Source organism: Microplitis mediator, chromosome 2, assembly GCF_029852145.1.
Source record: "Microplitis mediator isolate UGA2020A chromosome 2, iyMicMedi2.1, whole genome shotgun sequence".
NCBI classification, from domain to species: Eukaryota; Metazoa; Arthropoda; class Insecta; order Hymenoptera; family Braconidae; genus Microplitis; species Microplitis mediator.
Genome location: NC_079970.1, coordinates 7,418,385 through 7,442,664, shown reverse-complemented (window position 1 = coordinate 7,442,664; position 24,280 = coordinate 7,418,385). Strand labels below are relative to the sequence as shown.

Here is a 24,280-nt window from a genome sequence, read left to right as displayed (position 1 = left end):
ATTTGAATGCATGATGATGTATTTAATAAATTTAAAAGTGCATTATTTGAACAAATTTTTTTTATTAATTATCAATTTTGAATAATTTTTTTTTTTTATTTTATTAATTTAAACAACAATCTGCTAATTAACATTAAGTAATTTTTATGGTACATATATTACAGGTTTTAGAGGTAAACTCTATGGCTTGCGAAGTATTTAATTAGTTGAATCGGTTTTTCAGATCTGACGGTTTATATCTTTTCAATCTTCTGCTAATTTGTTCGACGTTCAGTAGGTTTGTTGCTAGAGTGTTGGGGTGATACATTAGTCTAGTCTCATAGTTGATGCTGAATTGTTTTATTTCAGATTTTACGGTTGGGATTCCGAGATCTCTGTGAATTATCTTGTTTGACACAGACCAAATTTTGAATAATCATAAATTATTTTTGAAACGCTCTCCTGGAGTTGATAATCATCTAAATACTTCAAAATCTCGTAGTTTTAATTATGTTGTTGGTATCTAAATGTCCACTTTTTGCATTTTTTACCTAAAAAATACTGTGGCATATTTAAATTACCTGAAAATTAACTTCTAATAGAAAAAAAAAATTGAACATGTAGATTTTGAAAAAATGGAATGTGCAATTTTTAATTGTTCAATTTTGTTATGTCCGATTAATTTTTTTTTTATTTCATTTTACAAATTTGTACACTGTAAATCGAAGTGTTTAAATTTTAAACACCTAAGTGTTTTGTTGCCATTTAAATACATTCTAGCCACTTTCTACGCACTTGCAAACGTTTAGAAAGTGACTACAACGTATTTAAATGACAATTAACCCGTCTGCACTCCCGGGATTTTTAGTGTCTCGGTTACGCGAAAGCGACATCCTATAAGTTGAATAGTGTCCTGTGAGCAAAATGCTCATAACAGGAGTACTGACGGGTTAACCACTTGAGTGTTTTAAATTAAAACACTTCGATTTACAGTATAAATAAATCAATAAAACTCCTCTTTTCAAAAGCGCAGCATCAGCTTTTTCATAAAATATGCGTACAAAAATAGCGGAAGGGTTTGTACAATAATAATCGACGGATAAATAAAAATTTGTTGTTATTTACCACCAATGAAGATGATCAAATTTTTTTTTTTGAGCATTTCAATCTCAATATGAGACTCAAATCAATAACTTTATTTTTTTTGAAAATTTTCAATTTCAATAGAGAAAATTTAATAATAAATAACGTGTTATGCAAACAGCCGATTAATTGAGCGATTTTTCTTTGAAATATTTCAAATAAATAAATATAGAAACAAATATCATTGACATAAATATTCCAGACGTCATTAAATATACTGGCGATGGATAAACTGATATATATGAAGAATATAATAAACTGTATAATGGTGCACTTCCTAGTGGCAATAGCGTATCGACAAATGACACCAATGAAAACACTTTTCCTAAAAAAATAATATCAAATTTTGACTATTATCCTACACTGTAAAAATTTTTGGACTAGGTGTAGTGTAAATGACTCGGTGTAAAAATTTTGATGCGAAAATGACATCAAATATCGTGTTAAATTTAGGCGGTGTAAATTAAAAATTTTTACACCGTCAAGCGTGTAAATGAGTAAATTCATGATAATTTTGCGTTCATAAAAATAAACCCAAAATTTTATTTATTGAATTTATTCCATGATCAGTCTTATAATTTTCGTAATGAATGAAATACGGCTTTACTGATCTAGTTTAATGATAGGCATCTTTTATTATATTTTGAATATCGTTTCGTAAAAATATTTTACATCTTCAGACTCATATCTAGATTATTAAATACATGATATAATATAAAATACACGGAGAGAAATTAATTATTGTATCTACAATACAAAAATTGTAATTTTAACTATATAAAATGGTAATAAGATTTTTCAGTGGCTATAATGATTAGTATTACTATTGAAAATGATAACAGTTACAATTGATGATGATAACGGTTACTATCAAAGATGCTAATTGTGATTATTTAAAATTATAATTGTTACAATAGAAGATGGTAACTCTTACCATTCAAAGTTGTCAGACCCATATCGAAATGTAAGTTAATATTAAAAAAAAAAAACCAAATGTTATACATTTATTTTTTATATATATTTTATATTTAATAATGTATTTAATAATCTAGATCCGGGTCTAAAGATGTAAAATATTTTAGCGAAACGTTACCCGAAATATACTAAAAGATGTCAATTAAACTAGATCAGTAAAGCTGTATTTCCTTCATTACAAATCATAAAAATATTTGAATGTTCAAAATACTATATAATATCTAAATAAAACTAATGCAGTTGTTGATTAAGTAGTTCAAAATCTTCAATGATCGTTTGTTGCTTATTAATCAAAATTATAACGAGTAAAACTGAATGGTGTAAAAAAAGTAGATTATACCGTGTTAAAATTACACGGATGGATGATTTACACCGAGGATTTTTTACACCGTTATCTACACAGCCGTCTAAAGTTCTCGGGGTCCATTTTTAAACCAAAATTGTTACAGTGTATATTGTTTTCAATAATTAAACTATAATTAATATGATCATATATTTTTATACCTGTATCATCTATAGGAGCTGATGCGGATATAAGTGATCGTGTTGTGGGTAAAATAACACCAATGAAAACTCCTAAACAAACTTCTAAATACATATGCCAAGATTCAGTCGCAAAAGAAAGACACATGGTTGATAAGAAACCAGATAAACTTCCTACTAGAATTATACTAATGTCTCTAAAACCTGTGAATAAAAAATTTTAAAAATACAAGATAAATCGACTAACTTATTAAATAATTTTTAAAAGACACTTATTTCAATTGTTGTGAATAATTACCTATATAATGTTTCATTACTTTGACACCACCGAAAGTGCCAATAATTGTTATAACCATAGAGAAGCTATGGAACATCGAATACCGCACAACGTCCCAACCAAGCTTCGCATTAACGAATAAATAAATTACGTTTGTGTGTCCATTAGTTAAAATTTTAGAAAATGATAAAACTAATAGGCAACTCCATAACATTCCACGATTCAGACCATCACGTTTTTTAGTACATGTTAGTACCAGTTGTTTAACTAGTGACAAATCAAATGGATTTCCCCATTTTTTCTAAACATAATAAATTAATTAGGAATTTTTTTTTACACTAATTAATCGATTAGTGATATAACTTACATTAGATTCATTTTTTACAGATTCTGGTACAACAAATACTATATAGAGTAATGATGATAAACTTGAAAAAGCAGCAATGATGAACAAATAGGTGTAACCGAGTCGCTTAAATATAAGAGGACCAATAAGTGTCCCTATTACTAGTCCAACATGGACACAAGTTTGTAGGCAAGCCAAACGCCATGCACGCTTTTCAGGATGTGTTGTATCAGAGACGTAACAAGTCGTAGCTAACAAGAGTCCAGAACCTAACAGGGCTGTTGGTACGTATGGTAGTAAATACAGCCATGGATTTGCATCAAAACTACTTAATGTACATAGTATTATGTATCTACACAACGGAACTAAAGAAAAAACATATTTTACGATTAATACTGTAACGAATGTGAAACTGATCTTTTAAAATATTTGAATAACTAGAAAGAAAATGCCTTCTTCTCTTGTTTTATAGAAACGCGAGAGAAGGAGTCCATTCCTAGTCCTTCAACACAATAATATATTGTGTTACAAAGGATGTTTTAATAAGACAATTTGACGAGAGTAACGTCAATTGGCATATCAAAAAAAGTCCGAAATCATGTTTTATCCCGAATAATACCAAATACTTATTAAACTTAAAATTAAAATTAAGAGCTGATACTTTCAGGAAATTTTTTTTTCAATTTCTACAACAATGTTTTGAAATGGGAGTGGAAAAAAAAAAAGTCGTTCCAAACGGACAATCCTAATATCTACACAACGGAACTGAAAAAAAAAAATTTTTTATTATTGATATCAAAAAAAAGTTTGAAATCGGGTTTTTTTTATAATTATTGACAGTAGTAAAATCAGCGCGAGACAATTTGAAACTAATAGCTCGGAGGGCTCGGAAAATGCGGAAATTACTGGGTTGACTCACAGGGTCAATCGTTTTCCAAATTTCTTTGTTAAATAAGATTTTATTTCCCGCTATACAATAGATGAAATAGCCCTGGTTAAGAATTCCGATTGAGTCCGATTGAGTATAATCGGAATGAATCGGTTTCAGTCGGAAAAAGTGCATAAAAACAAAAATATTATTTTCCGATTGAATCCCATTCAAAATTTTTAATCGGAATGAATCGGTTCCAATCGGAAAATAATATTTTTATTTCGTTATTATTTTCCGATTGAAACCGATTCATTCCGATAAAAATTTTGAATGGGATTCAATAGGTTTCAATCGGAAAATAATATATTTTTCGGAAATTTCCGATTTACTCCAATAGGATTCAATCGGAAATTTCCGATCAAATCCTATTGAAGTGAATCGGATTTCTCAACCAGGCGGTTTATGAAGATGAGCTAAACAAGTATTAAAACCTGTAGATTCAATGCAAATAATATCAAGCAGCACTAGGTTTAGTTATAATATAAAAATAGAAAATTACCAAAGCTTCCAATTAATATAAGTGGCTTTCTACCATATTTATCACTCCATGGGCCAAAAAATAGTATTAATAATGCTGGCAAAATACTTCTCATCAATGATGTACTCATTATTATGTAACTAGCATGTGGCTGAATAATTTTGCTCAATTCTCGCGCTTCTTGACTGCTACTATTTGTATGTAAAATATCACAGCTGGTTTTGTTTGTTGCCATTATATGTCTACACGTTTGAAAGAGAATCAAATCAGTAAGAACATTAGCTGCGGAAAAATAAATATAATCAATTAATTTAATCAGGATTATTATTTTCTTTCAATAATCAATCATACATGTCATCCCATTAGCTAATAACGTTAGAAATACTGCTGGTTCCATCAACACATAACGTCTCCATCCTGTTGTTTCTAATTTTGCATTTTTTTCTTCCATTGCAAAATAGATTTTAAATTTTATATGAAATTGTTTTATAGAAAAGTCAATTAATGATTGAATTAAACGTGAAAACTAAAAAGTTAACAAAATAATAAAAGAAAAAAAAAATAGAAAGTACAATCGTCGATTTACAATCCGCAATTTTTTTATAAAATAAAAAATTATTATTTTGTTAAAATTATAATTAAAAACAAACGTATGGTGCAGATCCTTGTATAAATTAATTTAATAACTATTTATAAATGTACACTTGATAACTAATTAATATTTTATAAAATAGTTTCATGAAAAGATATCACAGATTTTATTATAAACTCATTAGACGATTATAATTGCTTTATTTAAACAACAATCAACTGCACTAAAAACTAATAAAAAAAAAATCAGTCTTCTTGAACGGTGACTTGATAAGAGGATTCAGATGCGATGAATTTAAAATTCATAATCAAAATAATAAATGTCATTGAAAAAAATATTACAGCCGTTAATAAAAACACTGGTGATGGATAAACAAATATATATGAAGAATAAATTAAACTGTACAACGGAGCACTTCCTATTGGTAAAATTATTTCCACGACTGTGACTAAAGAAAATACTTTTCCTGAAAACAATATAAATATAATTATCAATGATAAATATTATTTTTAATATATATATATATATATATATATATATATATATATATATATATTAGACTGTGTCAATAAAATCAGCAATTTTTTTGTTTTCAAAAATTATACGGAAAATATTTTTCGAGAAAACAAAAAAAAAATACTGTTAAAGTTTTAGCTGTTAATAGGAATATTAATAACCATCTCATCGCAATTTTCGATTTCCCATTTCAATAACATTGGAAAATTTTTTTTTAATTTTGGAATTTTATCACTCATCAGCGAATCAGTGCATTGGAAAAGTCAAAAGACATTTTTGTTAAAAATTAAATGCTCTACTATAATTTTTGAAAAAAGAAATAGTCGATTTTTTTGACACAGTCTTATATATATAATATATGTACCTATATCATCAATAGGAGCAGATTTAGACAAGAGTGATCGTATAGTAGGTAAAACAATACCAGCGAAAATTCCTAAACAAACTCCCACGTACATATGCCAGGGTTTTGTCGTAAAAGAGCTTAACAAAGTGGCTAAGAAACCAGATAAACATCCGATCAATGCCTCTGTAATTTCTGAAAAACCTGCAATAATAATATACAAGACAAAATTACTGAATTAATAAATTATTTTTAAAATAATCTGCAGAACTTCAAGTTCAAAAAGCTTTTTTGTCATCGTTTAATTTTAGCAATTGACATATTTTTAAAATTTCGAACACAAATGAAATGTTAATTTTAAATTTACACTGAAAAACCTCAAATATTGGATACAAAAATTTTATTCAACCCCACACACAATTATACTTAGACGTCTATTCAAATTCTTGTCTGTTTAATCAGAAACGACTTTTTAATTTTTTAAATTTAAATGTCTATTGAAAGCTCAAATTTTAAAAACCGAACTGCAAGCAATAGTTTTTGGTTTTTGAAAATTTCTAATTTGAATTGCGGGAAATTTAAAAAATTTTATTCATGTTGATGTAAATAATTACCCAAGTAATCTTTCATTATTTTGAGACCTCCAAATGTCCCGATAATTGATATTACCATTGATATACCACTGAAAATTGAATACTGCACAATATCCCAGCCGAGTTTAGCATTTGTGAATAAATAACTGATATTTGAATTCCCTTTAATAATTATTGTAAATAATGACAAAACTACTAAACAACTCCATAACATCCCGCGATTCAATCCATCACGTTTTTTAGTACATGTTACTACTAATTCTTTAACTAAAGACAAATCAAATGGGTTGCCCCATTTTTCCTGGAAAGAACAAATAAATTACGAATCATTTTTTTAAACATCTTGATAAATTTTTTATAAAACTTACATTGGATTCCTTCTTAACAGTCTCAGGTACCAAAAATAACACGTAAAATAATGATATGGCACAAAGAAAAGCACAGATAATAAATAAAAATGTATAACTGATTTGTTGAAAAATTAATGGACCAATAAAGGTACCAATAACTAATCCAGTGGTGACACATGTTTGCAAACAAGCTAAGCGCCATGCACGTTTGTCAGGTTCTGTGCTGTCAGAAACGTAACAGTAAATTGCCATTGAAAGTCCAGAGCCTAATAAAGCCGATGGTACCGAAGCTATTAAAAACATCCATGGATTTTCATCAAAATTACTTAGCACAGACAAAATTATGAATTTACACATCGGAGCTGTAAAAATTTTTTTTTATAAGAAAGTGAAAAACAAATCAAGTAATTATTGACACTTTATTTACTTTTCCTTTCAAAATTTTTAGTAATTAATAAATATTTTTCATAATCTTTGAAATATTCAGAATCCTAAAAAATAAATTCCCTAAAAAAAAATGCCGATTCCGGACACTGTAAAAAATCGGGAGTGAATTCGGAATGATTACGGATTTACTTTAATCCAGATTCACTCCGATTCAGAGTTTTAATATTAAAATCAACTTCCCTATCAGACTGAATTTTATTCCAAGGGGATGAAATAAATAAACAGTCATCCGCTCCGCATTTACTCCGGATTTAATCTGCGCTCACTCCGCAAATTTTTAAATTCCCGCTAAAGTTTTCAAAAAGAAGAGAAGTTATTGGTTTCGGTCCGATTTTCGAAAATTGAGTTTTCATCAGATCTTGACGTTTTGAGGTCCTACACGGAAAAAAAATATTAGTAAATAATACTCAGATTCTCATCAACAGCGCGCCTAGACCGAATATTAGTAAATATTATGGAGTAGAAGGTAAGAAATTAATAACAGATGCATTTTTTTGACAAGTGTCTTGTAGTTTTTTACGGTTTAAGTAGTAATTTTAAATAGTCAAGCAGTATATTTCAACGATTAACTGTTAATTATAGCAGTTTAAACATTAAAATCATAATTTTACTGATTTAAACGACATTAGTTATTGAACATAATATAAATAATTAGAAGTTGAACTACAATTATTGTCAATCATTTTTTTCCGTGTAAGAAGCTATTCTGACTATTTCCAGATGGACTTCCGGCCGCGTGTGTATGTATATCTGTGTGTAAACTTTTTTTGTCCGACTAAAACTTGGAGCTGATTAGATTTTGGAGTCGATCGGTCGAGTAATTTTCAAGTTATACCAAAAATAAAAATTGTTTAAATTTTGTTTTAAAGTTTTTATTGTATAACTCGTAAATCGCTTTCTTTTTGAGTTCGATAAAATCTAAGTCTCAACAAACTCTTTCGTTTGTCGCAGCGCACGAGCTAATCGGTCGATTTTTTCCAAAGATATCGTTGGATAAAAATTACTTTTTTTCGGTCCAATCGTTTTTTGACCTCGCAGAGCTCAAGAGTTTACCAACAATAACACAGCGGGAAATTCTAGAGTTGGCTCAAAGAGTCAACCGTGTTTCAGATTTTTTACAGTGTAAAGATCGTGTGGTGTATGCATAATTAATGTTTTTTAATTGATCATATAAAATATTTGACATTTATCAAAAAATTATATTTATATTAAAATAAATATATTACCAAAATATCCAGCAATGATTAGAGGCTTTCTGCCGTACTTGTCACTCCAAGGACCCAGAAATAATATAAATGTTGCTGGTATAAAACTTTCAATCAGTGATTTACACATTATTATATAACTTGCATGTCGCTGAACAATTTCATTCAATTCTCGCACTTCATCACTGCTACTATTTGTATGTAAAATATCACAACTACTTTTATTCGTCTCAACTTCTTTACATGTTTGGAAGACAATCAAATCAGTGAAGACATTACCTGAAAAAAAACTCAATATTTTATTTAAATATCCATAAAAATTATTAAAATTTTCAGGAAGTAATCATACTTGTCATTCCCATAGTTAGAAACAATAAAAATATTGGTGGTTCCATCAATGCAAAACGTTTCCATCCACTTTTTGGAGAACTCGTACACTCACTATCCATTTTTCGTAATTTAAAAATTTATTATCAAACAATTAACGAGGTAATGATAAATTTAATTCTGATTATATGTGTGACTATTAACGAGTTGCATAAAGCAATGAAATAAAATCAGAAAACGCTTTGTAAATAAAAATATAAAAATATTTCAGAGTGTTATCTATAATACCATTGATTTACAACTTTAACTTCACTGCAAACTTTTTCATTCCTGTCATAGTTATTATTATAATTATCACAACTATATTAAAAAGATAACAAGTAATTTTCTTTATTCTCTATCATCATTGTGATTTTTTGCACTATCGTAGTTAATAATCAAACTAATATATACATATATATGTAAAATAAAAAAAAAGTGGAAGCAATGAAGGTCAATCAACATTAACGGAGAGTTAATCATCTTTTTGAAATATTATATAAACAATGAATCATAAATCTAACAGAGGTGATGATTATTTGTATATTTATTTATAAAAATACAATCAATATTTATCAAATAATTTATAATATCTTTTGTAAAATGTTATCACAGATTTTTTATAAAATCATCATAAGTATATTTATCAAAAATAATTTATTTGTTTGAGTTATTTTAATTGTTAATTGAAAAATGAGTAATTTTCCAATGTAAAAAATTTGCAGAGTGAATCCGGAGTCAACGACTTTTTTTATTTATTCACTTTTTAGTTACTTAATTCCTTCGGAGTGAATTTCACTCCAAAGGGGAGTTTCGGAAAATATTAATTATTAAAATAATTACTAATACATAGTGAGCTTAGGTCTTTGATATTTAGACATTTATATTGAGTACGGAAATAATAATGAGCTCCCTTTCTATATATTCACGCGAAATGATTTTTAAAAATTATAAGCAGCTGATAATAAAACTTGAGCAAATATAATTCCACTGAGTCACAAACTGTCGTATGATTTACATCAATCACACCACGAGATAACATTTCATATTGTACCGAAACATAAAATATTCCCATAAAAACTATATCACTATAGTTATTCAATAATTTAATATTTACACTATGTATTATATACATGAAATTATAATTTAGTGAGTTACTAAAACATTTTATAAATTAAAAACATAATATTTTAAGTTTAATTATTCCCTGATTAAAAATACTCATTGAAAAGTATTGAAAATTATTTTAATTCTTTTCAATCCATACGGAGATTTTGAAAAATGTTAAATGGAATTGAAATTTCAATCATTGGAATCCTTTCTAATTTTTATAATGGAATTCGAAAGTATTGAAAGGAATTCTATCTTTCATCATTTTAGAAAAAGATTCAGAAAGATTCGAAAATGTGAATTCATTTCAATTTATTTCAATTCAAGTCATAATTCGAAATATGGAACTATTTTAGTATTGAGATCGATTGAAAACTATCAATTGATTCGAATTTTTTTCAATGCTACCCCTGATTAAACAACTGAATTCGATTGAATTAAACAGAATTAAATTTTCAATTCTATTTAATTCAGATAAATTCTGTTAATTCGGTAACTAACTTAAAAATTAATTCTGTCTAATTCGGCAGGAAAACCAGAATTTGTCCAAATTAAAACGAATTTACATAATTCTGTTCGGTTTAATTCTGATTAATTCGAAAATAATTCTCCAATTTCTGGTTCTGCATCCGAATTAAACTGAATTAAAATGAATTTGAAATGTTTAAATCGGTTTTATTCTGTTTAATTCAAATTCAAATTTTCAATTCAGCTAAATTCTGTTTTGCAGAATTCGACAGAATATAACAGAATTAAAATTTTTAATTCGGTCGAATTCAGTTGTTTAATCAGGGACTCGTAACCCTAAAATTCGAAACTTTTTTGTTATTGACGAGGATTCAGAAAGATTAAAAATATCAATTGATTCGAATCTTTTTCAATTCTTTGGAAGCTTAGAAATTCTTATATTATTTTTAGATTCAATGCAATTAAAAAGTATTAATTTTATGTCCAGATGAAAACCTTGTGGAATTGGATTTATTAAAAAGTATTTAATTCTCATCTTTTTCAATTCTTTTTAATGAGTATTTTTAATCAGGGTTAATATCTGAATCAATTAGTCATTGAAATAATTATGTTTCTAATTAACAGCTGTTTCTATTAAATATAAATTTATTTAAATATTTAAACTCCGGGCTGGAGTGAATCCGAATTGAAATAAAATCCGTATTTACTCTGGCTTCACTCCCGATTCTTTACAGAGTGCATTGAATAATTTTTAAAATTTCAGTCTTCTTGAATTGCGGATTGATAAGGTGATTCATATGTGTTAAATTTCCAATCCATTATTATGGTAATAATTATCATTAAAAAATTTATTCCAGCTGATAATAAAAATACTGGCAATGGATATACTGACATATATAGAGAATATATCAAACTGTATAACGAAGCACCTCCTAATGGTAGTAATGCTTCCATAAATGTGACCAATGAAAACACTTTGCCTGGACAATAAAAAAATTTTGATAGTAAAATTGTTTTTTATTGAATTGAGTTATAGTTGATTTATTTATTATATATTTATACCCAGATCATCGATAGGAGCAGATTTAGATAAAACAGATCGCGCAGTAGGTGAAATCATGCCGGTGAAAATTCCTAAACTAGTTCCTAAGTACATATGCCAAGGTTTTGAAGTAAAAGAGTATACAATAGCTGCGGCAAATCCAGATGAACATCCTATTAATGTCCCTGTAACGTCTTTAAGACCTGCAACAATGGTTTTGTAAATTAAATTGTGTTTAGAATTTCAGACAGAAATAATATGAGGCAGCTAAGCCAGTGAATAAATATTTAACTGATAAAAGAATACGCGATTCATATTTTTATACTATAAAATATAAAAAATTACAATTATACACTGAGAGAAAAAATTACTTTGTAGAAAAACTATATTTTTAATACGAGAAATTGATTTATTGAACCTGTGAAAAATAAATTCGTCCTGAAAAGATTCCAAAAAAGTTTGACATGTGGAACTTCTAAACTTGAGACAGATTAGAACTATGAGTGGAACATTTTTTGAACTTGATGTAATTTTTATAGGAAAAAAAAAGTTTATTTAGGATTTTATGTGAGCAAAATGTAAGTAAAAACAGAACGTTTTTGAAACATATTTCTCAAAACGTATTTTCATTCAATTTATCCTAATTCCGAAAAAGTTCAAAAACCTCTAATTCGTAACTTTTTATGAAAGTTTTTTTAATCTTAGCGGCTATTGGTTTCTACTGGGAGCTTTTTCGGAACGAGAGTGAAATGTAGAAAAAATACATTGTGAGAAATATGTTTTAAAAACGTCTTTTTTCAAATTTGTTTATATAAATTCCTAGAAAAACTTTTTATTTTACTATAAAAATTACAAAAGTTCAAAAAAAGTTCCACTCGATTCTCATCAATCTCAAGTTTAGAAGTTCCACATGCCGAACTTTTTTGGAACAAATTTTTTTAAAATGAAAATATTTGCAATGAAATTATATTTTAACTGAAGAAATTCCATTTTTTTGTAGTTATTCTAGTTGAAAAAAAAAGTTTATTACTTTTTAATATAAAAAGTGGACGAGTATAAGTGATAGCAAATTCTTATTATTCTAATATAAAGTACATTAAATGTTTCACTTTATCATTCACACATACAATTTTCTTTATAAGAACTTTTTTTCATTCACTTCTTTTACAACGCATATTTATAATTTTACATTTTATTAATACACGTACTGAGAAAAAAATTTTCTTCTGACAACTAAATTTTAGTTATGACAACAAAACTATTTGATTGCCCATTGCCAATCATAGATTTGGTTGTTTTAACTGAATATTTTATAATCCACCAATAAAACAAACTATTAGAAACTATAAAATATTTAGTTAAGATAATTATGCGTTAAGTAGCAAGCATAAAATCAAATTGATTACCTGTAGAGCTTATACAGTAGTCATTATAAAATATATTAGTGAGCCTTAAAGAATGAGTTATTAATAATAATCAAATATTATTTTAAGATGACAGAACATTTATCTTACAATTAAATATATGCATATTTAGAAAAATAATTTATTTTCTTGACAAGTACTTTTTTCTTTGTGCTATGTCTAAAATTGTTCAGGGAAACATTAATATTAAACATTAATGTCATAGTGTAATACAGGATACCCCTGTATTACTATCAAAAAAGGGTTAGCGTCACTCTGCAAATTTAAAGCGGGCAACCCGTTCCATATATGCTTCAAGTTGAGAATATAATAACTCTGAAATAAGTTTCTTACCAGGGACACTACAAGCTGTGGGCGTGATCTAGCAGCGAGCACCGAACTACTCCCGCTGCTGCTGCCTAGCACCATAACTTCCTCTCCACCATATTTATCTTTTCTCCCAAAAAATTTTGCTCTTAGTCTTGATGCAAACCAACAGCAGCGGGAGTAGTTCAGTGCTCGCCACTAGATCGCGCCCACAGCTTGTAGTGTCCCTGGTAAGAAACTTATTTCAGAGTTTTTATATTTCTAAATAATAGCACTCTGGTATTTATTTTAATCAAATGAATTTCTCATTTTTTAAATCAATAATCATTAAGTTTACATATATATTTATTACCTCGAATAAATATATATTTATTGTAAATGAATATATTTCTCTGTGTCTAAGTAATATTTATTAGAGTTAATATAATAATATTTTGCCGAAATTAAGTTGATTTGTTAAATAATTCCTGCAAAGCCACGGTACAAGTAACCTCTGTTTTGCACACTGGGCATGGGCTGCATGTTTTAGGACTCTCAATTACTTTAGAGTGACTTAGAAATTCACCGAGAGCTTTTCTCAAAAAAAGCGTATTCTAAGTAATTTTTCGATTTTTTTCTGTCAAGATACTGCAATTGCATTTATACTCTAGATTAGAATGATTTGAAGATATCGAGGGTTTTCTGACGCAACCTCGTATCTCAAAAACTACTACTTTTCAGGAGCGACAAAAAAATGTTTTATGAAGAACTTCTGCGTTTTTTTCATTAATTCTTTTTACAAATCTAAAAACGATACAATATAAACGGAAAAGATGTCAATACTGTATGGCAAAAAAATTTAAAAGATCACGATGCGTATCGTAAATTTATGAATATTTATTGTGCTAAAAGTAAAAGTCAAGAATCCAATAAAATGGAACAAATACGAAAACACTTAATTTCATCAAGAAATGCTTTTAAATTATCTGATAATTGTGAAATATTCTCACACGTTTTTTCCTTAAGTAAATTGTAGCTCAGCGTGAAGAAAATAAACCGGACAAGGTTTGTACACGACTCGAAAAAAAAGTTTAGTTACTACAAAATACGATTTTTTTTAACAAATTCTATCAAAACTTATACCATTCGAACCAATGAAATATATAGATCGTCAAAAAGTGTTTAGTCAGCAAGTATTTAAAATTTTGGTAAAATAATTTGTTAATTTTTCTTTTTTGAAAACATTTCATTTTGTAGTGACTAATTTTTTTTTTTTTTTTTTTTTTTTAAGAATGATTACAATGGAAACTGTGATTTCTTTAATTAAAAATAACATTATTGCAAATTTCAAATAAATTAATTTCTTGGATCAAGAATTTTATTTTTTAATGAAAGTAATTTTTTCACTCAGTGATAGTTCTCTAAAAGCTGTTAATTAAATATGTTGATAAAATTAACAGTAAAATTTTAATCACATTTTTTAAATTAAAATGTTATTGATTTAACTATCGTGTGCATTTACTGGGCCAGTAAATTATAAATTAAAACAATTACCTAAATAATTTCTCATTACTTTTAGACCAACAATTGTTCCCACAATTGTCAATGTCATAGATAAGCTTGTGTAAACTGAAAACTGTACTGTATTCCAACCTAGTTTTGCACTAGTAAATAAATATTTAACATTGGCAGTTCCATCCATAATAATTACAAGAAATGATAAAACTAGTACACAACTCCATAGTAACCCACGGTTTAAACCAGGACGTTTTTTAGTACATGTTAATATCAATTGTTTTACTAGAGATATATCAAATGGATTTCCCCATTTCTATAACAATAAATAACATTAATAATAATTATTATTAATCTATTAATACTGTGGTCTGAGGTTTTATAGAGAAATTGCATGAATTTTTTATCATAAAAAATATATTTATATATGAAAGAACAACTTTTTAAGAATACGTTTTAAGCATTTTTTTAAAGTCAAAATTTTTATTTTTTTATGAATTAATTATGAAAAATAAATAAATTTTGGCGCAAAAAAAACGACTTAAAATTGATTATGACGTCATTACATATGTTGGAGCTGAGAACCAATGAAAGTCACGCTATTTAATTGAATGAAAGTCTCTTGTATTTAATTTTTGTTGTGATTCTGATAGAGTAAACATGGATATTTTTTCTTCTCTCCGTTCAATCACGTGTCGGAACCGATGTAATGACATCACTAGCGTTTGAATTTACATTTTAAAAAACAGTTTTTAATTTAAAAATTAACTGAGCAATCAATTATTATTATACTTTGCCTCAATTTTTTTTAACAATTTTCATTCAACTTTTAAAAGAATTTGAATTACAAAACATGCAGCTTCTCTATTCAGGTTTTTTTTCCACAACGAAACTTCTATTTTTATTTTATTTTAAGTTTTAAAATTAAGAATACTAATTACTGATTACCGAACTTAATTAAGCAAAAAAATAAATAAAACATACTTACATTAGATTCATTTTTAATAGTCTCAGGTACAAAAAATAGAACATGAAGTAATGATAGTACAGAGATTAAAGTAGCAATGATAAATAATAAAGCATAGCCATACTTTTGAAATATCAATGGACCAATATATATACCGATAACTAATCCCGCAGAAAGGCAAGCTTCAAGACATCCTAAATACCACGCACGCTTTTCAGGCTCTGAAATATCCGACACGTAGCAGAATACTCCTAACAAAAGTACTGAAATTCCGCCTAATAAAGCAGCAGGTACAGATGCTAATAAAAACATCCACGGACTTATATCCAAGTGACTTAGTATTGATAATAATGTATACGTGCATATTGGAGCTAGAATTATTATTTATACTTCAGACACCATGTCAATTTTTAAATTAAAAATAATAAAAAATTAAAAAATAATTAACATTAATAAATAAATAAAATTTTTACATAGACGTCTAATAATTTTTGGATTTTTTTTAAAACGTTAAATTATAAAAAAAAAATATTTGAAAAAATTGCACTTATGGTTTTTTAAATTTTCTACCTGTGCATATTTTTGGTTTATTTTTGTCATTGATTTGTTAAAAAAAAATCCGAAAATTCTTAATTGTCTGTTAATTTCAGGATCATAATTTTTACCAAAGTATCCAACAACTAAAAGTGGTTTCCTTCCATATTTATCACTCCAAGGACCCACAAATAATACCAGCAATGCTGGAAAAATACCTTCAATCAGCGATTTACACATAATTATATAACTCGCATGTGGCTGAACGATTTTATCCAGTTCTTTTGCCTCGTGACTGCTGCTATTTGTATGAAAAATATCACAGCTATTTTTATTTGTTACCATCATTTGTCTACAAGTTTGATAGACAATTAAATCAGTCAAGACAGTTGCTAAAAAAAAATACAATATTTCTAATTGATATTTATTGATGTATCTGAAGATCAGAACGTTTCTCGCGGAACAAAAATAAAAGAACAAAATGAAAAATAAAAAATCTACTGGATCTAAATTTCGGAAATGTTTCGTATGGGTGCTAGTATGTCAGCCGAAAATGGCAGCCACCCCCAATTACTCTTAAAGTGACTTTTAAGCAGTCAAATTTTACACAAATATTTTTGATATTTGTTGCTCACTAAGCGTTCCGATCTTCAGGCATATATTTATTGTACAGACATTGACAAAATGAACCCTTGTTTTGGCTATGTGTAGTTACTTTTAACGAAATAAATAATATTCAATATTAATTGAAAAAAATGCATACAAACAATTTGAAAATTTTAGCCTACATATTTTCAATGGTGGATGTAGCTGGCAATTTTTTAAATTTTTAAATGAATAAATAATAAAAATTAAAAAATACGTATTTAAACAATTGAAAAATCAGTACGCACTTTTTATTTAAATTTCATTATTTTAATTAATTTATTTAAGATTTAGAAATTGTCCCATATCTGCTCCATCCACACCGGTTTTGGCCACTTAAAAAATTTTAATCAAGTAATACGTAATGTACGCAGTGAATTAATTCTTTTAATTCGTTCAAAGATAATTTTTTTTTTATACCCTTTCGTTAATTAAAATAGAATATTAAAGGTCCAAAAATAGAGCAATGGCCACAAATGCTCCTTCGACCCTATTTTCAAATAATTTTTTCTGACAACAAGTAACTTTTTTACACTGTAAAAAATCCGGAGTGAATCCGGAGTGAATTCGGAGTGAAATTAAATCCGAATTCACCCCGCATTCACTCCGCCACTCGGAGTTCCGGAGTTTTGAAAAAAATCACTCCGCATGCGGAGTGAATTGGGAGTTTTTTTTTAGCGGAGTGATCTCGGAGTGACGCGGATTTTATTTCACTCCCAATTCACTCCGGTCCGGAGTTTTAATACTTAAATAAATTTATACTAATTTATATTAAACTGCTAAACAATGTGTGTGTGTGTGTGTGTGTGTACGAGTGCAAATTCGTGCGTGTGTGCAAATGTGTGCGTGTGTGCAAATTTGTGCGTGTGTCCAAATTTGTGCGTGTGTGCAAATGTGTGCGTGTGTGCAAATTTGTGCGTCTGTGCAAATGTGTGCGTGTGTGCAAATTTGTGCGTCTGTGCAAATGTGTGAAAATGTGTGCATGTGTGTTCGATTGTGTGCAAATGTGTGCGTGTGTGCAAATTTGTGCGTGTGTGAAAATGTGTGCGTGTGTGCAAATTTGTGCGTGTATGCAAATGTGTGCTTGTGTGCAAATGTGTGCGTGTGTGCAAATTCGTGCGTCTGTGCAAATGTGTGCGTGTGTGCAAGTTGTGCGTGTGTGAAAATGTGTGCGTGTGTGCAAATTTGTGCGTGTATGCAAATGTGTGCTTGTGTGCAAATGTGTGCGTGTGTGCAAATTTGTGCGTGTGTGTTCGATTGTGTGCTTGTGTGCAAATTTGTGCGTGCGTGTGTGTGCGAGTGCGCGTGTGTGCCTAAATATGTATGTGCGTATGTGTGTGCATATCAGCTGATCAATAATGTAATACGCGAATTTTTACTTCAATTTTATTGAGTGGAGTTATTTTTATTAATAATATTTTCAAAACTCCGCTCCGGAGTGAATTTCACTCCGGAGAGATTAAATTAATAAAAAATTATCTACTCCGCGAAAACTCCCCTGCGGAGTGAATTTCACTCCGAGGGGAGTGAATAATTAAAAATTCATTCACTCCGCATTCACTCCGCATTCACTCCGGATTTAATCCGCATTCACTCCGCGAATTTTTTACAGTGTATGAGTGTGAATGCAAATGACAAGTGGAAATTTTTGAAATTTCAAAATAAATAAATAAAATGAGTGTAAATGTAGCAGATATAAGACAAATTTAAAATTATAAATAAATAGAGTAAATAATTTAAAAAATAAAATTTTTAAAAAATGCGCATTTAAAAAAATTTGAAATTAACAAGTGCATTTTTTATAAATATTATTTTTTACATTATTTACTCTATTTATTTATAATTTTAAATTTGTCTGATGTCTGCTACATTCACACTCATATAAATAAAAAGTAAGTAGAATAAAAATTAAAAAATTCATATTTAGATTTATGAAAAATCAGTACGCGCATTTTTTTAAATTTCGTTATTTTAATTCATTTATTTATTTAAGATTTAAAAATTGTCTCATATCTTCTCCATTCACACCGGTTTTGGCCACTTAAAAAATTTTAATAAAATAACACGTAATGTACGCAGTGAATTAATTTTTTTTAATTCGTTCAGAGAAAATTTTTTTTACTGTATTAGAATGAAAATTTGTTTTTATACTTTTTCATTAATTAAATTAGAATATTAAAGGTCCAACAATAAAGCAATGGCCACAAATGCTCCTTCTACCCTATTTTCAAACAATTTTTTCTGACAACAAGTAACTTTTTTATGAGTGTGAATGTCAATGACAAGTGGAAATTTTTGAAATTTTAGAATAAATAAATAAATGAGTGTGAATGTAGCAGACGTCAGACAAATTTAAATTATTAATAAATAGACTAAATAATTAAAAAAATAAAATTTTTAAAAAATGCGCATTTAAAAAATTTTGAAATTAACAAGTGCATTTTTTATAAATATTATTTTTTACATTATTTACTCTATTTATTTATAATTTTAAATTTGTCTGATGTCTGCTACATTCACACTCATATAAATAAAACGTAAGTAGAATAAAAATTAAAAAATTCATATTTAGATTTATGAAAAATTAGTACGCGCATTTTTTTAAATTTCATTATTTTCATTCATTTATTTAAAATTTATGAAATGTGTCATGCCTGCAACATTCACACTCACATTTTTTTATAAAAAAAAACAAATTTCAGGTCTGCTACTTTCAGTATCATATTTTTTAAAAATCCATGCATAGTTTTTTGTTAATAAATAAATACCTGTCATTCCATAAGCCAATAATAGTAAAAAAAGCGGTGGTTCCATCAATGTAAAACGTCTCCATCCACTTTTCACCGAACGAACACATTCATTATCCATAATTAATTAATTACTTAAAATATTAATGATCAAACGATATGCTTGGAAAAATTACCAGTACAGGTTACACGTGTAATTTTAACAAAATTCATAAAATTGTATAAATATTGAATACGTCGTTTAAATATATTCATATATATTTAACAATAACACAGACAGTTGCTCAGCAACTGTCAACTAGTCTACAGTAATTTAATAATTGCTGCTATTAGTATTTCACAATAAGATAAGCTATTTTCTTTGTTTTACGTCTGATTATTTTATTTATTTTTTGCGCTGTCATTATTTTTAATCATTTTTAAATACAAGTATATGGAATCTTCATCAAGGTCATTGATTATCTCTCTGACAAAATAACTTAACCTCTTTATTTTATATTTTACTCACTAATTTAAATCTAATTAATGTAAAAATGAAATAATTATAATTAATGAGATCAATGTAAAATTCAAAAATTTGAAAATTTGAAGTTTTATTTATTAGATTTCATTTTATATAATATATATACATATACGATTACAAAGGAAATTGTATATATGTCAAATCATCAACAGCTGGTTTCTATTTACAAACATACATTTTTTTTGCTCTACAGTTGATAGAAAAAAAATAAAAAATGTTATCAAATCGACCTCAATCTCCAAAGGAAGAAGACTGCTGTGGTAATTCATGCAACCCATGTATATTTGACGTCCACAAAAAATTATTAAAACAATGGGAGTTAAAAAAATTAAATTTAAATAATAAAAATTTATTAGAACCCCTAGTATATAAATTATTTAAAGTTATTAAATTAAAACATGTAAATAATGATTACATAAAATTGGTACTCAATTATAATTATGATGAACAAGAGCCGAAAAATGGACGGATAATATTAAATCCAGGGCAATATGTTGTAATAAATTATTTAAAATGGTCAAAACCATTCACTCCGATATCATGGACTGATAGTACGATTAAATTGTTGATTAGAATTTATGCTGATGGTGTAAATACGCAGAGATTAAAAAATTTGGAGATCGGTGAGGTGATTAAAGTTCGAGGGCCGTATGAAGATTTTATTTACGCGCGTAATAAATTTAAAAATATTATTATGTTTAGTATTGGTAGTGGTCTAGCTGTTTTTTCACCGATTATTAAATCAATTGTTGATGACGAGGAAGATGAAACACGTGTTTTTTTAACTGCTGGATTTAGATCATTAGATCTGGTACCGATGAAAAAAAAACTTAAATTATTTACTGACTACTGGAATGTTCAGTGTACTCTTTATTTAACAGAAGGTATTAATAAATATAACATGACAATTTCTTATATTAAATAATTAAAATAATTTTTCATTACAGGAACAAGTATAAATCTCAATGGTATTGATATCAAACAAGGAAGAATTAATGAAAGAATTTGTAAATGTATTTTAGAAAACTATTTAGCTGATGATACTTTAGTTTTAATTTGTGGTACGGAAGAGTTCAATGAATCGCTTGAACGATGGGTTTCAGAATGTAATTTCTTAAATTATTATGTCTTCAAATGAATAAATAAATAAATAAATATATGTGTATTTTGGTTTCGCTCATCAGTTACTTACAATAGCGCATGATATATTTGTACTGCAGTTTGGACAGAAGCCATGGATGCGGTCGAAAAGAATTTGATTGCCTGCGACGACTTGCAACCACTAGAAAATAAATTCTTTTATGTTAGATAGTTTATTAAAATTTTTTTAATTGAACGGTCATTCTGGATTAAATGGCTGACGTTTTAAAAATGCCATGAGAAGTGAAGTGAAGTGAATAATTAGATAAATTTGACAGCCAATAGTTAGATATTTTACTTCATATTAAATGATTTAATTATTAATTCAAATCTTGCAATAATTACTTTCATTTTTTATATAAAATGACCTGATCTTCTATAAAATCATCAATGGACTAAGACTAAGAGGCTTTGGTATAGTCTGTAATAAACCGTGTCTCAGGAGCAATCGAAGAATTAACACGCTAAGATTTAATAAAAACTACGTAATTAATTTACCGTACAATAGAATAGCTGACCAAGTCAAAGAGTTCAATGCGGACATGGATTTTTTTGGTGGATCTCTTCCGGTTATTCACTCAAATATTAAAAATCTTCTAAGTAATTAATCGTTTTTTTTTTTTCCTTAGTCAAAAACGTCAAAGTTTAATTATAATTAAATATGTTTCTACATTCAAATCATAGTTTTCCTTATATTCATAAAAAAATAAATAAATCAAATAAAAGACCTTATACCCGATCACTCCATGTACTGGTTCCCAGATCGGGTACTGGATCTCTTACCTTATACTACAAACTATAATTTTAAAATATGCAAATAAAAGATTTAATCCAAAATGACTCTTTAATAAAATATTAAATTACCTGAAGAAGACAAGTAGTATGAAAGTAACGTCGACATTTTTCATTATTACACACTTCCGATGGCACGTCACCATTTTCTGATTCCATTGAAAAACAAATACAGCATTCTTGATCATCAACAATGCCATCATTTGGTTGTACTGCACTGTTTTCATCTGGTGGTCGTGGTAATTCGTCGATATCTAATAAATCCAATAGATTTTCAATAATCGTTCTATCACCAGACCATTTCTGTCAAAAAACAAACAACAGATACATAAAAATAAGCATTTAATTAAACAAATATATATAAATAAAAAAAAGATTCATTACTTCCAAATTTTCGGTTATGATATCTTGACATTTGGCAACTTCATTATCACTCCCAAGTACTTTTATTTCTTGTAATCGTTCAGGACAAGACGGATCTGGAGTTATTAAAAGCGACAGAGCTTGATTTAAATAAATTCTTCTGTACAGGTGGTATGGTTTTGGTTTAACGGGATCAATTACCCAGCAATTCCTATAAACAAAATCAAAATTAGAATTTTTTTGTTCGCTGAATTAACTAATAAAATAAATAAATAATTTAAACTAACTCGTCAATATCTTTTAAGTCAATCAAAATATTTTCTAATGAATCAACTCTTGATTTAAGAGTCTCTGCAGCTTCAGTTAATGTAGATATACAGGTATCAAGAGCTGGATGATTTCTTAACTCAGGCAAATCAGACGATAATAAAATCCACGGATTATTGTACGATTTGTTTTGTTTTAATTTTATAGAAATATCTTTGTACGTTAATTTAATTATATCTAAACCACTGCTAGCAGAAATGCTGACACCCTGTAAAAATTTTTTTTTTTTTTTAAATAAGTAATCAAATATTATCAAAAATTTATGATCCTGAAATTAGTAGACGATTAAGAATTTTCAGAATAATTTCTCAACAATCAGTCACAAAAAAAAAACAAGAAAACAAAAAAATGCACATGTAGAAAATTAAAAAATCTATAGATGCAATATTTTTTTTAAATTCATTGTTTTGAAAAAAATATAAAAATTATTAGACGTCGGCTAACTTCAGAATCATAAAAATTTTTAACTTACTGGAATTAAAAGAGCGGTTTTTAATTCTTCTAAATTATAGTTATCCCACCACTCAACATCAATAGCAGTCTCATTGTATTTTTCTTTGATGATCGTGTCCTAATGAAAATAATAAAAAATAATTAAATTGAATTTATTAATGATTAATAAAGTAAAAATTAATTACCATTAACTTCTGTAATTGACTTAAAAAAGACAGAATAGAATTATTACTGCGTAATAAATCGTTGACTTTTTTACTAAAATCGGTAGCATACACTGATGATATTTTATTACCAAAATAAATAGTGGCGTGTTTGAATAATGGATATTTAGGTACTTTTAATTTTATTTCAATCTGGTAATTACTATTAATATTTAATAAGCCGTGCATCGTGAACGGGTTTTCAGATGTTAATATTAATTGAGGATACCATTTTAATAATTCTTCATACTCATTCATTTTTAATTATTTCTATTTATACTTGATATTTAAAAATGTTGATAAATATAACAATGCAATAAACAATATTAATCGACAAAATACAAATAATATCAATATCCGAGCACGTGACTTATTTTTTGTTTACAAACTTATATCTTTCTCTCTTTTTCCCTGATAGCCAGAGTTTCCGATCAGAAAGTTGGTGTACCTGAGTTACGACCAACTTGAGGACAAGTTTTCGACAACTTTCAGCTTGTGTAACTGTTGCCGACAACTTGGCTACAAGTTGCTCAGCAACTTGGCGACAATCTACTGCCGCAACCTGTCACCAAGTTTCTGAGCAACTTGTAGCCAAGTTGTCGGCAACAGTTACACGAGCTGAAAGTTGTCGACAAGTTGCTCGGAAATTTGCCGTCAACTTATGGAAATGCTGACTTTTGCGGCCAACTTGGCGACAGGTTGCGGCAGTAGATTGTCG

General features: G+C 27.8%; 5 protein-coding genes across 11 annotated transcripts; 1 reads left to right on the top strand and 4 right to left on the bottom strand.

The window, feature by feature from the left end:
- Window positions 1-75: 75 nt before the first annotated feature.
- On the bottom strand, window positions 76-5,397 carry LOC130664246 (proton-coupled folate transporter-like). Of its 3 annotated transcripts, none has more exons than XM_057464113.1 (7): window positions 5,263-5,397; window positions 4,964-5,138; window positions 4,634-4,894; window positions 3,225-3,568; window positions 2,879-3,158; window positions 2,602-2,784; window positions 76-1,447 (listed from the first exon to the last, which is right to left on the bottom strand). In XM_057464113.1, exons 2-7 carry the CDS (start codon window positions 5,061-5,063, stop codon window positions 1,248-1,250), a joined length of 1,368 nt encoding a protein of 455 aa, XP_057320096.1. In that variant the 5' UTR covers window positions 5,064-5,138; window positions 5,263-5,397; the 3' UTR covers window positions 76-1,247. The 3 variants fall into 3 exon arrangements, 1 of the variants encoding a protein (XP_057320096.1); XR_008989327.1 differs by lacking the exon at window positions 5,263-5,397 and having other exon boundaries at window positions 79-560; window positions 1,105-1,447; window positions 4,964-5,199; XR_008989328.1 differs by lacking the exon at window positions 5,263-5,397 and having other exon boundaries at window positions 79-530; window positions 1,105-1,447; window positions 4,964-5,199.
- On the bottom strand, window positions 5,289-9,401 carry LOC130664243 (proton-coupled folate transporter-like). Its single transcript, XM_057464109.1, has 6 exons — window positions 9,008-9,401; window positions 8,680-8,937; window positions 7,025-7,368; window positions 6,678-6,957; window positions 6,085-6,267; window positions 5,289-5,670 (listed from the first exon to the last, which is right to left on the bottom strand). The coding sequence occupies exons 1-6, from the start codon at window positions 9,105-9,107 to the stop codon at window positions 5,450-5,452; spliced, it is 1,386 nt and encodes a 461-aa protein (XP_057320092.1). The 5' UTR covers window positions 9,108-9,401; the 3' UTR covers window positions 5,289-5,449.
- Window positions 9,402-9,536: 135 nt separating this feature from the next.
- Window positions 9,537-20,051, bottom strand: LOC130664240 (proton-coupled folate transporter-like). The gene is made up of 6 exons (XM_057464102.1): window positions 19,783-20,051; window positions 16,501-16,761; window positions 15,857-16,206; window positions 14,908-15,184; window positions 11,665-11,847; window positions 9,537-11,582 (listed from the first exon to the last, which is right to left on the bottom strand). The coding sequence occupies exons 1-6, from the start codon at window positions 19,880-19,882 to the stop codon at window positions 11,362-11,364; spliced, it is 1,392 nt and encodes a 463-aa protein (XP_057320085.1). The 5' UTR covers window positions 19,883-20,051; the 3' UTR covers window positions 9,537-11,361.
- On the top strand, window positions 18,382-21,422 carry LOC130664253 (NADH-cytochrome b5 reductase-like). 5 transcript variants are annotated; one of them, XM_057464127.1, is made up of 3 exons: window positions 18,382-18,694; window positions 20,485-21,168; window positions 21,232-21,422. In XM_057464127.1, exons 2-3 carry the CDS (start codon window positions 20,499-20,501, stop codon window positions 21,420-21,422), a joined length of 861 nt encoding a protein of 286 aa, XP_057320110.1. In that variant the 5' UTR covers window positions 18,382-18,694; window positions 20,485-20,498. The 5 variants fall into 5 exon arrangements, with proteins under 5 accessions (XP_057320110.1, XP_057320105.1, XP_057320108.1 ...); XM_057464122.1 differs by having other exon boundaries at window positions 18,382-18,741; XM_057464125.1 differs by lacking the exon at window positions 18,382-18,694 and adding an exon at window positions 18,870-18,906 and having other exon boundaries at window positions 20,478-21,168.
- Window positions 21,135-24,186, bottom strand: LOC130664247 (E3 ubiquitin-protein ligase FANCL). Its single transcript, XM_057464115.1, has 6 exons — window positions 23,545-24,186; window positions 23,379-23,477; window positions 22,867-23,114; window positions 22,601-22,790; window positions 22,289-22,519; window positions 21,135-21,566 (listed from the first exon to the last, which is right to left on the bottom strand). The coding sequence occupies exons 1-6, from the start codon at window positions 23,818-23,820 to the stop codon at window positions 21,465-21,467; spliced, it is 1,146 nt and encodes a 381-aa protein (XP_057320098.1). The 5' UTR covers window positions 23,821-24,186; the 3' UTR covers window positions 21,135-21,464.
- Between the last annotated feature and the right edge of the window lie 94 nt (window positions 24,187-24,280).

What these genes read in the sequence shown, in the direction of transcription:
- LOC130664253 (XM_057464127.1), top strand. Translation starts at nt 20,499, where the DNA reads ATGTTATCAAATCGACCTCAATCTCCAAAGGAAGAAGACTGCTGTGGT. An exon ending in TACTCTTTATTTAACAGAAG is followed by an intron (nt 21,169 to 21,231) that starts GTATTAATAAAT and finishes TTTTCATTACAG; the next exon opens with GAACAAGTATAAATCTCAAT.
- LOC130664243 (XM_057464109.1), bottom strand. Translation starts at nt 9,107, where the DNA reads ATGGATAGTGAGTGTACGAGTTCTCCAAAAAGTGGATGGAAACGTTTT. An exon ending in TCTAACTATGGGAATGACAA is followed by an intron (nt 8,938 to 9,007) that starts GTATGATTACTT and finishes GTTTTTTTTCAG; the next exon opens with GTAATGTCTTCACTGATTTG. An exon ending in CTGTTAAGAAGGAATCCAAT is followed by an intron (nt 6,958 to 7,024) that starts GTAAGTTTTATA and finishes TGTTCTTTCCAG; the next exon opens with GAAAAATGGGGCAACCCATT.
- LOC130664246 (XM_057464113.1), bottom strand. Translation starts at nt 5,063, where the DNA reads ATGGAAGAAAAAAATGCAAAATTAGAAACAACAGGATGGAGACGTTAT. An exon ending in TATATTAATTGGAAGCTTTG is followed by an intron (nt 3,569 to 4,633) that starts GTAATTTTCTAT and finishes TTTTTTCTTTAG; the next exon opens with TTCCGTTGTGTAGATACATA. An exon ending in CTGTAAAAAATGAATCTAAT is followed by an intron (nt 3,159 to 3,224) that starts GTAAGTTATATC and finishes TATTATGTTTAG; the next exon opens with AAAAAATGGGGAAATCCATT.
- LOC130664240 (XM_057464102.1), bottom strand. Translation starts at nt 19,882, where the DNA reads ATGGATAATGAATGTGTTCGTTCGGTGAAAAGTGGATGGAGACGTTTT. An exon ending in ATTGGCTTATGGAATGACAG is followed by an intron (nt 16,762 to 19,782) that starts GTATTTATTTAT and finishes ATTTTTTTTTAG; the next exon opens with CAACTGTCTTGACTGATTTA. An exon ending in CTATTAAAAATGAATCTAAT is followed by an intron (nt 15,185 to 15,856) that starts GTAAGTATGTTT and finishes TTATTGTTATAG; the next exon opens with AAATGGGGAAATCCATTTGA.
- LOC130664247 (XM_057464115.1), bottom strand. Translation starts at nt 23,820, where the DNA reads ATGAATGAGTATGAAGAATTATTAAAATGGTATCCTCAATTAATATTA. An exon ending in GTCAATTACAGAAGTTAATG is followed by an intron (nt 23,478 to 23,544) that starts GTAATTAATTTT and finishes TATTTTCATTAG; the next exon opens with GACACGATCATCAAAGAAAA. An exon ending in ATACTACTTGTCTTCTTCAG is followed by an intron (nt 21,567 to 22,288) that starts GTAATTTAATAT and finishes TTTATTTTCTAG; the next exon opens with TGGTTGCAAGTCGTCGCAGG.